The 12,840-nt window shown below is 44.9% G+C and overlaps 1 protein-coding gene across 4 annotated transcripts in view; it reads right to left on the bottom strand.

Moving 5' to 3' along the window:
• The window catches only part of LOC122563629 (amine sulfotransferase-like), a 41,336-nt gene extending 29,869 nt beyond the window's left edge, over positions 1 to 11,467 (bottom strand). For 2 of the 4 annotated variants that reach the window (XM_043717612.2, XM_087976818.1), the window contains exons 1-3: positions 11,420 to 11,467; positions 6,018 to 6,188; positions 2,015 to 2,214 (exon numbers count right to left, since the gene is read on the bottom strand). In XM_043717612.2, coding sequence (XP_043573547.2) covers positions 2,015 to 2,214; positions 6,018 to 6,174 — 357 coding nt within the window. In that variant the 5' untranslated portion in view covers positions 6,175 to 6,188; positions 11,420 to 11,467. Of the gene's footprint in view, positions 1 to 2,014; positions 2,215 to 6,017; positions 6,189 to 9,954; positions 10,059 to 11,089; positions 11,396 to 11,419 lie in introns of those variants that run through there. The other 2 variants (XM_043717611.2, XM_087976817.1) reach the window with 2 other exon arrangements.
• Between the last annotated feature and the right edge of the window lie 1,373 nt (positions 11,468 to 12,840).

Here is a 12,840-nt window from a genome sequence, read left to right as displayed (position 1 = left end):
CAGTAACTCACCAAGGCTCTTCTGAGAGCACCTCCCAAACCTCCTACCTCTACAATCTAGAAGGACAAGGCATGGAAACACCACTATCCTCAAAGTACTAGAATTCCCTTCCTAACAGCACCATATGTATCTCTACATTGGAAGATTGCAGCAGTTCCAAGCAGCAACTCACCACTACCTTCTCCAGGGCAATTAGGTACGGGCAATAAATGATGGTTTAGCCAGCGACACTCATGTCCCATCAATGAATGAAAAGAATCTAGACCTTTCCATTGATTTATTCCAGTTAATTTTGCCCAGGGCTCCTTTAATTCCATTCCCCCACTTAATGTGCTATCAATAGTAAACTTCACAAAGATTGAACTCATTATTGAAATAATAGTAATGATTTTAACTCCCTTCTATAGGGCACCCACTCAGTATTCCCTATCCCACCAGGAGCAGACTTCTCTAACTAGCACGTTTCTGCAGAATCACTCATAGAATCCCTACAGTGTGAAAGCAGGCCGTTTGGCCCATCAAGTCCACACCAACATCAAAAGATCATCCCACCCAGACCACCTCCTTACAACCCTGCATTTCCCTAAGGCTAATCCACCTAGCCTGCACACCCCTGGACACTATGGGCAATTTAGCTTGACCAATTCAGCTAACCTTTACCCTTGGACTGTGGGAGAAAAGTGAAATACCTGGAGGAAACCAATGCAGACATGGGGAGAATGTGAAAATTCCACACAGACACAGTCACCTGAGGCTGCAATCAAACACTGGCGCTGTCAGTGGCACGGTCACTGGCGCTGAGAGGCAGCAATGCTAACCACTGAACCACTGTGCCTGACCACTCAGTCTGTCCTTCATCCAAGCCTGCCTGTGTTGGCCGTTAGAAAAGTAAATACAGGGTGACTGCCTTATCCACGATGTCAGTTTCTGCGGTTTACCGCGGACGAAACATTACATGGAACATTACAGAACCAGGAACTAGGTGCTGCCAGGGAGGTAAATTTCCCATCTAAATGAATGGGTTCGCTACTATCCGTGGTTTTGAGCTTCTGTGCTAGGTCTTGGAATATATCCCCCGTGGATATAGGGGACTACTGTAATGCTGATTGTCACTTAACACAACCTTAATGATCACATTAATCAACTATGGAAGTCGTCAGAATCAAAGCTGTGGTTTTTAGATCCTTTAGACAGCACCTTCCAAAGCCACAACTACTTCTAACTGAAAGGACAAGGGCAGCAGATACACGGGATCATTAGATTCTTGCAAGCTCCCCTCCAAGCCATTCACTGTCCTGACTTGGAAATATATATTCACATTTGTTCACTGTTGCTGGGCCAAAATCCTGGAATTCCATCCCTAAGGGTATTATGGGTCAACCTACAGCATGCAGATTTCTGCAGATTTCAAGGCAGCAGCTCACGAACACCTTCTCAAGGACAACAAGGTAGGGGGCAATAAATAATGAACAGCTAGCACCACATACATCCCACTAGTGAATAAAAGTGGGACATATGAGCAGGAGTTGGTCAATCAGTCCCTGGAGCCTGTTGCCCCCATTCTAGATTGTGGCTGAACACCCCATCAAAACCATTTTCTCTCAAGGGCCTCATATCCATTGATATTATTATTATTATCTAGATGTCTATGCAATGGAAAATATATCTCATCGAACAAAGAAATGGTATCAATCTGCTGCTATAACAGTCTAAGAATGGTATGGGATTTTTTTCTAAGTATCCTTACACTCAAGGACTACTGTGGATCAAGACAGCAGTTTACCATCACCTTCTCAAAAGTAATTAGGGATGAGCAACAAATGCTGCCCTCACTAATCTCCCATAAAGACAAAAATATTTTGAGATCTTATTCTGAAGACCTGAACCAGACCCTCACCCAGAAAAATCATGCAACTTTTTCTTAAAAAAAATGGACTGGTCAGTATAACTACAGGCAACATTATATTAAGTAACTCTCATTTGATTCTGACTTGAAAATTTTTGTAAAACTTACTTTCATCCTTCTGTTTTTCGCAGAACTTGGAACCATCTGGTAATTTAAGTGTGTTGTCAGCAGCTGGTAGTCAGTGTAACCTGGTTTGAAAGGAACAAACTCTATCCATGGAGCTCTATGTTTGAGAATTTTGTCTTTTACGGAATCAATATTGCCATTGGCTAGAACCAGACTTGCCATCTGCTGCACCCAATTAGTTCCTGAATTAGATGATATGAATAAAAAATAATCATGAAAGCAAATTGAAAAACAGTACCTTAATTTTCTCTACTTTGGTGTGGGAGCTTCTTCAATGCTGACGCATCTAGTAAGATTCCTGTGCACTCCGTTATTAATTATAGCAGGTCAAAAGCAGCAACTGTGTGTTTACAAGATTGTCAGGGGTATCAAAGCACTGAGGATGTCATTATTCTGAATGTGCCAACAGCACACTACCTCTCATTGATTGAGTGAAATTCAGTGGATGTTCAAAACATAGTAGAGCTAGCATGGGCCATTTCCTTTGCTTTCAAAATTATATTAATACTTTTTAACTAATTTTCTCAAGGGTTGTTTCTGAAACACAGGATCATCAATTTAGGCCTGTTTAACAAGAGTGAATTTCGTACTTCACATCCTTGTGGTAGTTAGGGGCAGGAAATTTACAGCCCAATCTACTCTCACTTCAGGGTTAAGAGTTTTACTTACACACCTAATGTGAGGTTAGGGCAGAAGGACAGGATTCAAATGAGAGATGCAGTCAACACTGCTGCTGCTTCATATCTGCAAGCACAAAAACCATGCTAAAAGTGGTGACAATTGGATCCTGGGAAATTTTGAGACCAATACACTAGTCAGTCCCGTGATTTATATGTTGAGTTTATCCTAATATCCAGATGATTCAGCATGAAGCAGACCAGGGCTGAGAAGATTCTTGGTTTGGCAATTTCCTTCACTTGGTTGTGTGTCCCTCTGACATTGAAAGTCATATTCAGGATAAATAAAAGCTCTCCAATTGATCAGATTCTGAATGGAGGTTTGGAAATTGTGTTGTGGTACAGGGTACATGTACCTTAAGAATGTACCTATTTGCTGATAAATAAACACTAGAGCAACAATCTACCCCATGTCATCACTTAACTTTGGAGAAAGTGGTGACTGCAGATGCTGGAGATCAGAATCAAAAAGCATAGCATTGGGAAAGCACAGTAGGTCAGGGATCATCCGAGGAGCACGAGAATCGACGTTTTGGGCATAAGCCATTTATCAGGAATGTGGGAGGGGTGGAAGGGGGCTGAGAGTTCAATAGGAGGGTTGGGGTGGGGATGGGGGCGGGGAATGAGGTAGCTGGGAAGACAATAGGTAGATGCAGGTGGGGGTGACAGTGATAGGTTGGAAGTGAGCATGGAGCAGATAGATAGGATGGAAGATAGACAGATAGGACAGTTCAAAAGGGCATAGAACAGTTCATCTTCTGCAGGTACACTGGCACCATTCCCCACCTTTTCCTCCGCTACACTGATGACTGTATCAGCACTCCCTTGTGCTCTCACAAGGAGGCTGAACAGTTCATCAACTTCACTAACACCTTCGACCCTGATCTTAAGATCAGCTGGTCCTTCTCGGATACCTCCCTCCCCTTCCTAGACCTCTCCATCTCCAGCAACCAACTCAACAAGGATATCTATTTCAAACCCACTGACTCCCACAGCTACCTGGACTACACTTCCTCCTACCCTCCCTCACATAAAAACACAATCCCTTACTCCCAATTCCTCCACCCTATCTGCTCCCAGGAGGAGCAATTCCACTCCAGGACATCCCAGATGGCCTCCTATTTCAAGAACCGCAATTTCCCCACCCATGCAATCAACAACACCCTTCAGCACATCTCCTCCTCTTCCAGCACCTCTGACCTTGAATCCCACCATTCCAACTGCAATAAGGACAGAATCCCCCTGGTCCTCACTTTCCAGCCCACTAATCTCCAGATACAGCACATTATCCTCCGTCATTTCCACTACATATAATCAGACCCGCCACCAGAGATATATTTCCCTCCACAATCCGTGTTCTGCAGAGACCATTCCCTTCGTGACTCCCTAGTTAGGTCCACGCCCCCCCACCAGCCAAGATTAGACTGGTGCTGGAAAAGCACAGCAGGTCAGGCTGCATCCGAGGAGAGGGAAAATCGATTAGATTTGATTCTATACAGTGTGGAAACAGGCCCTTCGGCCCAACTAGTCCACACCGGCCCTCTGAAGAGTAACCCACCCAGACCCATTTCCCCCTAATTAATGCACCTAACTCTACGGTTAATTTAGCATGGCCAATTCACCTAATCTGCACATCTTTGGACTGTGGGAGGAAACCGGAGCACCCGGAGGAAACCCACAAAGCCACAGGGAGAATGTGCAAATTCCACACAGACAATTGCCCAAGGCTGGAATCGAACCTGGGATCATGGTGCTGTGAGGCAGCAGTGCTAACCACTGAGCCACCCATTTCGGGTAAAAGCCCTTCACCACCACCACCCCTGCCACCACCAACCCACCCTCCACTCCCAGCCCCTTCCCTTGCCACTGCAAGAGATGTAAAATGTGCACCCACACCTCACCTCCATCCAAGGCTCCAAAGGATCTTTTCATATCCGGCAGACATTTTCCTGCACATTAAACACCTCATCTAGTGTGTCCACTGCTCTCGATGTGGTCTCCTCTACATTGGGAAGACAGGACACCAACTCGTGGAACGTTTCAGAAACACCTCTGAGACACACACACCAGACAACCCCACCGTCCTGTGGACAACCACTACAACTCCCCGTTCCACTCTGCTTTGGACATGCAAGTCCTGGGCTGCCTCCGCTGCCAAATCTAAGCCATCCGACGACTGGAAGAATGTCTCATCTTCTACCTTGGAACGCTTCAACCATATGGTACCAACGTCGACTTCACCAGTTTCATTATTTTCCCTCCCCCCACATCATCCCAGATCCAACCCTCCAACTCAGCAACGCCTCTTGAACTGTCCATCTTTCTTCCCACCTATCAGCACCACCCTTCTCTCCAACCTATCACTATCACCCCCCCTACCTGCATCTACCTATCATCATCCCAGCTACCTTGCCTGACTCCCACCTTCCTATTTACCTCTCAGCCCCCTTTCCCTTCTCCACATTCTTGATGAAGGGCTTATGCCCGAAATGTCGATTCCCCTGCTCCTCAGATGCTGCTTGACCTGCTGTGCTTTTCCAGCGCCACACTTTTTGAATCATCACTTAACTTAGAAGAGACAATGAATTATATATTAACTTGTTGCAAGTTTATTTGCTTCATCAAAACCCAGAATACATCTATCAACAATACATGACAAATCATTTGTATGATATATCATTTCGGTAAAAACAAAGACTGCAGATGCTGAAAACCAGAGTCTGGATTAGAGTAGTGCTGGAAAAGCACAGCAGGACAGGCAGCATCCAAGGAGCAGGAAAATTGACATTTCAAGCAAAAGCCCTTCATCAAGAAAAGAGGCAGGGAGCCTGCAGGGTGGAGAGATATATCATTTAGAAAAGCACATCTATTCAATGTGTTTTGCAATATATTGGAGGGTAACCAGTGATCATGGGGCAGCACGGTGGCACAGTGCTTAGCAATGCTGCCTCACAGTGCCAGAGACCCAGGTTCAATTCCTGCCTCAGTTGACTGTGTGGAGTTTGCACATTCTCCACGTGTCTGCGTGGGTTTCCTCCGGGTACTCCAGTTTCCTCCCACAGTCCAAAAATGTGCAGGTTAGGTGAATTGGCAATGCAAAGTTGCCTGTAGTGTTAGGGACAGGGGTAAATGTAGGGGAATGGGTCTGGGTGGGTTGCGCTTCGGAGGGTCGGTGTGGACTTGTTGGGCCGAAGGGCCTGTTTCCTCACTGTAAGTAATCTAATCTAAAAAAAACTAGAGCGCTTTTAAAAGAATTAATTCTGCAACAACATCAGATAACATAATACTCAATTATGATATATTCTGACCAGATTTAGGATATGAAACAATGAGTGGAATATCTGGATCCATTTCAAAATCTTTCAGCCACTCAAGTTGTTCTAGTGAATGTAGTGGTGAAGCAAATGAGATGCCACTGAGTTCAAAATATTCAAATGGTTGGTTGCTCGCTTCATCGTTGTCCATTGTGAATGCAATAACTAAAAAGAAAAAGAAAATTTACTTAAGGATTTGTTTTGCATATTTTAAAATATCACAGAATCAAATTTCCAGCGTTTTGCCTTTATTGCAAAATTTTGTTCTTTCAACATAATGGAAGGGGCTTGGTGGAGCTATTCAAATAAAGCTAAATGGAGTATTCCCAGTTGTACTAAATATTAATCCAGACTGTCAGACTACAACTAGACATTGGAATCATAAATTCAAAACGTATTATGGCAGCTAGTGGAATTTCAACTGAATGAGTGACTCCACAATAAAAAGATTTGGAGATGCCGATGTTGGACTGGGGAGTACTAAGTTAAAAATCACAAAACACCAGGTTGCAGTCCAACAGGTTTAACTGGAAGCACTAGCTTTTGGAGCACTGCTCCTTCATCAGGTGGTTGTGGAGTACACAATTTTAAGAAACAGAATTTACAGCAAAAGTTTACAGTGTGATGTAACTGAAATTATACAATGAAAAATACCTCAATTGCTTAAGTCTCTCATCTGTTAGAATGACCATGATAGTTTCACTTCTTTCATATGTAAATCACAAAACTCTTTTTAAAAGTTACATTCTCAGGTTAACTGTAACAACTGGTGTCAGGCCAGATAAGATGTTGAAAGTATTAACCCCCTGTGTTCCATGAATCCATGTAAGACTCTTAATCATTTTTTTAGATTAGTATCAGTCTAAACATTATGGCACAGACAACAGAATATGGGGGCTAACACCTTCAACATCTTATCTGGCCTGACACCAATTGTTACAGTTAACCTGAGAATGTAACTTTTAAAAAGAGTTTTGTGATTTACGTAAGTGCGTACAAGACAATTTTCTGATTCAGTATGTGGATGCACCCACTAGAGAAGGTGCAAAACTTGACCTACTCTTGGGAAATAAGGCAGGGCAGGTGATTGAGGTGTCAGTGGGGGAGCACTATGGGGCCAGCGACCATAATTCTATTCATTTTAAAATCATGATGGAAAAGGATAGAACAGATCTAAAAGTTGAAGTTCTAAATTGGAGAAAGGCAAATTTTGACGGTATTAGGCAAGCACTTTCGAAAGCTGATTGGGGGCAGATGTTCGCAGGTAAAGGGACGGTAGGAAAATTGGAAGCCTTCAGAAATGAGACAACAAGAATCCAGAAAAAGTATATTCCTGTCAGGGTGAAAGGGAAGGCTGGTAGGTATAGGGAATGCTGGATGACTAAAGGAATTGAGGGATTGGTGAAGAAAAAGAAGGAAGCATATGTCAGGTATAGACAGGATAGATTGAGTGAATCCTTAGAAGTGTATAAAGGAAGGAGGAGTATACTTAAGAGGGAAATCAGGAGGACAAAAAGGGGACATGAGATAGCATTGGCAAATATAATTAAGGAGAATCCAAAGGGTTTTTACAAATATATTAAGGACAAAAGGGTAACTAGGAAGAGAATAGGGCTCCTCAAAGATCACTAAGGCGGCCTTTGTGTGGAGCCACAGAAAATGGCGGAGAAACTAAATGAATATTATGCATCAGTATTTACTGTGGAAAAGGATATGGAAGATATAGACTGTAGGGAAATAGATGGTGACATCTTGCAAAATGTCCAGATTACAGAGGAGGAAGTGCTGGATGTCTTGAAACAGTTAAAGGTGGATAAATTCCCAGGACCTGATCAGGAGTACCCGAGAACTCTTTGGGAAGCGAGAGAAGTGATTGCTGGGCCTCTTGCTGAGATATTTGTATCATCGATAGTCACAGGTGAGGTGCCGGAAGACTGGAGGTTGGCTAATGTGGTGCCAATGTTTAAGAAGGGCGGTAAAGACAAGCCAGGTACTATAGACCGGTGAGCCTGACCTCAGTGGTGGGCAAGTTGTTGGAGAGAATCCTGAGGGACAGGATGTACATGTATTAGGAAAGGCAAGGACTGATTAGGGATAGACAACATGGCTTTGAGCATGGGAAATCATGTCTCACAAACTTGATTTGAGTTTTTTGAAGAAGCAACAAATAGGATTGATGAGGGCAGAGCAGTAGGTGTGATCTATATGGACTTCAGTAAGGCGTTCGACAAGGTTCTCCATGGGAGACGGATTAGCAAGATTAGATCTCATGGAATACAGGGAGAACTAACCATTTGGATACAGAACTGGCTCAAAGGTAGAAGACAGAGGGTGGTGGTGGAGGGTTGTTTTTCAGACTGGAGGCCTGCGACCAGTGGAGTGCCACAAGGATCGGTGTTGGGCCCTCTACTTTTTGTCATTTAGATAAATGATTTGGGTGCAAACATAAGATGTACACAGTTAGTAAGTTTGCAGATGACACCAAAATTTGAGGTGTAGTGGACAGCAAAGAGGGTTACTGCAGATTACAACAGAATCCAGATGGTCCAATGGACTGAGAAGTGGCAGATGGAGTTTAATTCAGATAAATGCGAGGTGCTGCATTTTGGGAAAGCAAATCTTAGCAGGGCTTATACGCTTAATGGTAAGGTCCTGGGGAGTGTTGCTGAACAAAGAGACCTTGGAGTGCAGGTTCATAGCTCCTTGAAAGTGGAGTCGCAGGTAAATAGGATAGTGAAGAAGGCGTTTGGTATGCTTTCCTTTATTGGTCAGAGTACTGAGTACAGGAGTTGGGAGGTCATGTTGCGGCTGTACAGGACATTGGTTAGGCCACTGTTGGAATATTCCGTGCAACTCTGGTCTCCTTCCTATCGGAACGATGTTGTGAAACTTGAAAGGGTTCAGAAAAGATTTACAAGTATGTTGCCAGGGTTGGAGGATTTGAGCTATAGGGAGAGGCTGAACAGGCTGGGGCTGTTTTCCCTGGAGCGTCGGAGGCTGAGGGGTGACCTTATGAGGGGCATGGATAAGATAAATAGACAAAGTCTTTTCCCTGATATCGGGGAGTCCAGAACTAGAGGGCATAGGTTTAGGGTGAGTGGGGAAAGATATAAAAGAGACCTAAGGGGCAACTTTTTCACGCAGAGGGTGGTACATCTATAGAATGAGCTGCCAGAGGATGTGGTGGAGGCTGGTACAATTGCAACATTTAAGAGGCATTTGGATGGGTATATGAATAGGAAGGGTTTGGAGGTATATGGGCCGGGTGCTGGCAGGTGGGACTAGATTGGGTTGGGATATCTGTTCAGCGTGAACAGGTTGGACCGAAGGGTCTGTTTTCGTGCTGTACATCTTTATGACTCTATATGAAAGAAGTGAAACTATCATGGCCATTCTAACAGATGAGAGACTTAACAAACAATCGAGGTATTTTTCAATGTATAATTTCAGTTACATCACACTGTAAACTTTTGCTGTAAATTCTGTGTCTTACAATTGTGTCCTCCACAACCACCTGATGAAGGAGCGGCGCTCCAAAAGCTAGTCTACTTCCAATTAAACCTGTTGGACTATAACCTGGTGTTGTGTGATTTTTAACAATAAAAAGAACGAGCCTCAACGATGGTAACATTAACTATGAAACTAGACGGTTGTTGTGGAAACCCAGTTGGTTCACTTAAGACTTTTTTTAAAAAGAGAAGTAAATCAGCTATTCTTGTCTGGCCTGGAATATGTGCGATTGCAAAATCGTGGGTTAATACAAATGACCTAACTGGCCTGTGAAACTCACAGGCCACCTCGGTGCACCAAAATAAACACACAACAGTTATAGAGTCTTTTTGCAAGGTTTGAAGGTTTGTAGCTCAGGTTGAGGTTTAGGGTGTAGGTTTGCTCGGTGAGCTGTAGGTTTGATATCCAGACGTTTCATTACCTGGCTAAGTAACATCATCAGTGGCGACCACCAAGTGAAGCGAAGCTGTTGTCTCCTGATTTCTATTTATATGTTTGTCCTGGATGGGGTTCCTGGGGTTTGTGGTGATATCATTTCCTGTTCGTTCTCTGATAGATGGTATCTAGCCAGAAACCCTAACCACCTAACCATACATCAAAGTTTCAGAAATGACAGCCAGACTACTAAGACCCCTCTGAATCCTAGTAGCACACAAACCCACCAACACTCTCAAACAAAAACTAACAAACTTAAAAGACCCAGCACAACCCATGGACAAAACCAACGTCATCTACAAAATTCCATGCAAGGTCTGCCACAAACACTATGTAAGACAAATAGGAAGAAAGTTAGCCACCAGGATACACAAACACCAGCTAGCCACAAAAAAAGTCATGACCCTCTCTCCCGCGTAGTCCTACACACAGAGGAATAAAAACACCATTTCGACTGGGACAACACATCTATCCTGGGACAGGCTAAGCAAAGACATGCCAGAGAATTCCTAGAGGCCTGGCACTCCAACCACAACGCCATAAACAAACACATAGATCTAGATACCATCTATCAACCCCTCAGAAAATGAACGGGAAATGACATCACCACAAACCCCAGGAACCCCATCCAGGATAAACGTATAAATAGAAAGCAGGAGACAACAGCTTTGCTTCACTTGGAGGATGCCACTGATGATGTTACCTAGCCATGTAATGAAACGTCTGGATGTCAAACCTACAGCTCAGTGAGCAAACCTACACCCTAAAGTTATAGAGTCATAGAGATGTAGAGCATGGAAACAGGCCCTTCGGTCCAACCCGTCCATGCTGACCAGATATCCCAACTCAATCTGGTCCCACCTGCCAGCACTCGGCCCATATCCCTCCAAACCCTTCCTATTCATTTACCCATCCAAATGCCTCTTAAATGTTGCAATTGTACCAGCCTCCACCACATCCTCTGGCAGCTCATTCCATACACGTACCACCCTCTGCGTGAAAGATAACAGTGAACAGACTGTGGAGGGGTGAAACTCAATCACACAAACTTTAGATTAGAGTGGGTGCTGGAAAACCACAGCATCCGAGGAGCAGGAAAATCAGGCATCTGCAGTCCTCACTTTTGCCTCAGTCACAGAAAGCCCAGGGGGTACCCAACACAGCCGTGGTCACAGTAAACGGCGTGGCCAGTCCGCTCGCGTGAAGCCATCCTCATTTTGGTGGGTCACTTGGAAACTGGGTGTCACCTTTCGAGCCTGTTCACCAACTCGGAGGCTTTGAAAACCAACACATGGAAACGTTCCAAGTTCTTGGTTTGGGGGGGGGGGGGGAGGAGAGAGAGAGACAGCCCGCAAGATGCGGGATTCTCGGAGAGCTGAGGGCCTGGCAGCTGTGCTCCTACAATCGGGAGGACGAACAGATTTCTGTTTTAAAAGAGTGAGTGACGTTACCCTGATGTCCGGCAGGTGCCCACACACGACGCCGACAGCTCAAAATGGCCGTGCGGACCCTACTGCGCACGCGCAGATGCTTTAGTGCCGACAGTCGCGGCAGAATGGTGAGCCGTCTGGACTCAGAAAAGGTCTCAGTTTTATCCCTCTACGTCCCCACCTTAATTAATTTTAGGCATCAAATGGTATTGAACTCTTGTTCCCTCGCCTTCACCTCCATGCTCATTTCTTTGGACAACATTCCCCCACCTTCACCGTTCCATAGACACCCTTTGGCCAATTCTAAGGCTGTCCATTAGCCCTGCTCTGGCCTTTTACCCGTGCTCAACGTGTTCGTGAAGAGCTGTCCATGTGACATTGGTCACCTCAATTTCTCTGCACCACACACCCCCACCCATCCCGACTTATCTCCCCATGAACTGACTGCAACTCCATGTTCTCAGATCCGACCCTGACTTTGTAATTAAGCCTGTTGATAAGGTTGGTGCTGTTGTAGTCTGGCAGACTGACCTCTACATTGCAAAATAGGCAGGAGGTTTGAAGAACATAGCTTTTCGCATGTAACCCTTCAGCTGGAGGCTGGTACAATTACAACATTTAAGAGGCATTTGGATGGGTATATGAATAGGAAGGGTTTGGAGGGATATGGGCCATGTGCTGGCAAGTGGGACTAGATTGAGTTGGGATATCTGGTCGGCATGGACAGGTTGGACCGAAGGGTCTGTTTCCATGCTGTACATCTCTATGACTGGGGGTGAGTGTAGGGGGAGCTGCAGATACAGGGGGTGAGGAGTGCAGGGTGGTGAAGTGGGGATAGGTGAAGACAGATAGAGGGTACAACCTGGTTGGTTAATGGGGTTTTGTCTCTACATTGGAGAGGCTGAGCACTAGCTCTTAGTTCCACTTATCTCCTCCTGAACCATGACCCCACCATGGAACATCAGTCCATTGTGTCCATTACAGTCACCAACTTCATTTCATCTGGCGATCCCCTCCACCCCCACCGCCTCCAAGCTCACAGTCTCCCAACCCCACACAGCTCACATCTACCTCCTGCCCAAAATCCACAAACAGAACTGCCTGGGTAGACCTATTGATTTCGTCTGCTCTTGCCCCACAGACTTGATCTCTTCCTACCTTGACTCGTTTTGTTCTCCCCTTGTCCAATCCCTTCCCACTTACATGTGCGATTCCTCTGATGCTTTGTCAGTTTCAGAATTTCCAACTTGCAGGCTCCAGCTGCCTCCTCTTTACCATGAACATGCAATTCCTTCACACGTCCATCCACCATCAGGATTGTCTCAAGGCTTTCCGCTTCTTCCTGGAAGAAAGGCCTGAAACATTCCATCCACCACCACCCTCTTCCAGCTGGCCAAGCTCATCCTCACCATACTTCCGATATTCTCATCCAAATCATATAT

Source organism: Chiloscyllium plagiosum, unplaced genomic scaffold (assembly GCF_037043375.1).
Source record: "Chiloscyllium plagiosum isolate Xiang-an unplaced genomic scaffold, Cpla_swu_hap1 HiC_scaffold_30, whole genome shotgun sequence".
Lineage (NCBI taxonomy): Eukaryota > Metazoa > Chordata > Chondrichthyes > Orectolobiformes > Hemiscylliidae > Chiloscyllium > Chiloscyllium plagiosum.
The sequence above is the reverse complement of the archived record's forward strand: the minus strand, read 5'-3'. Positions and strand labels throughout refer to the sequence as shown.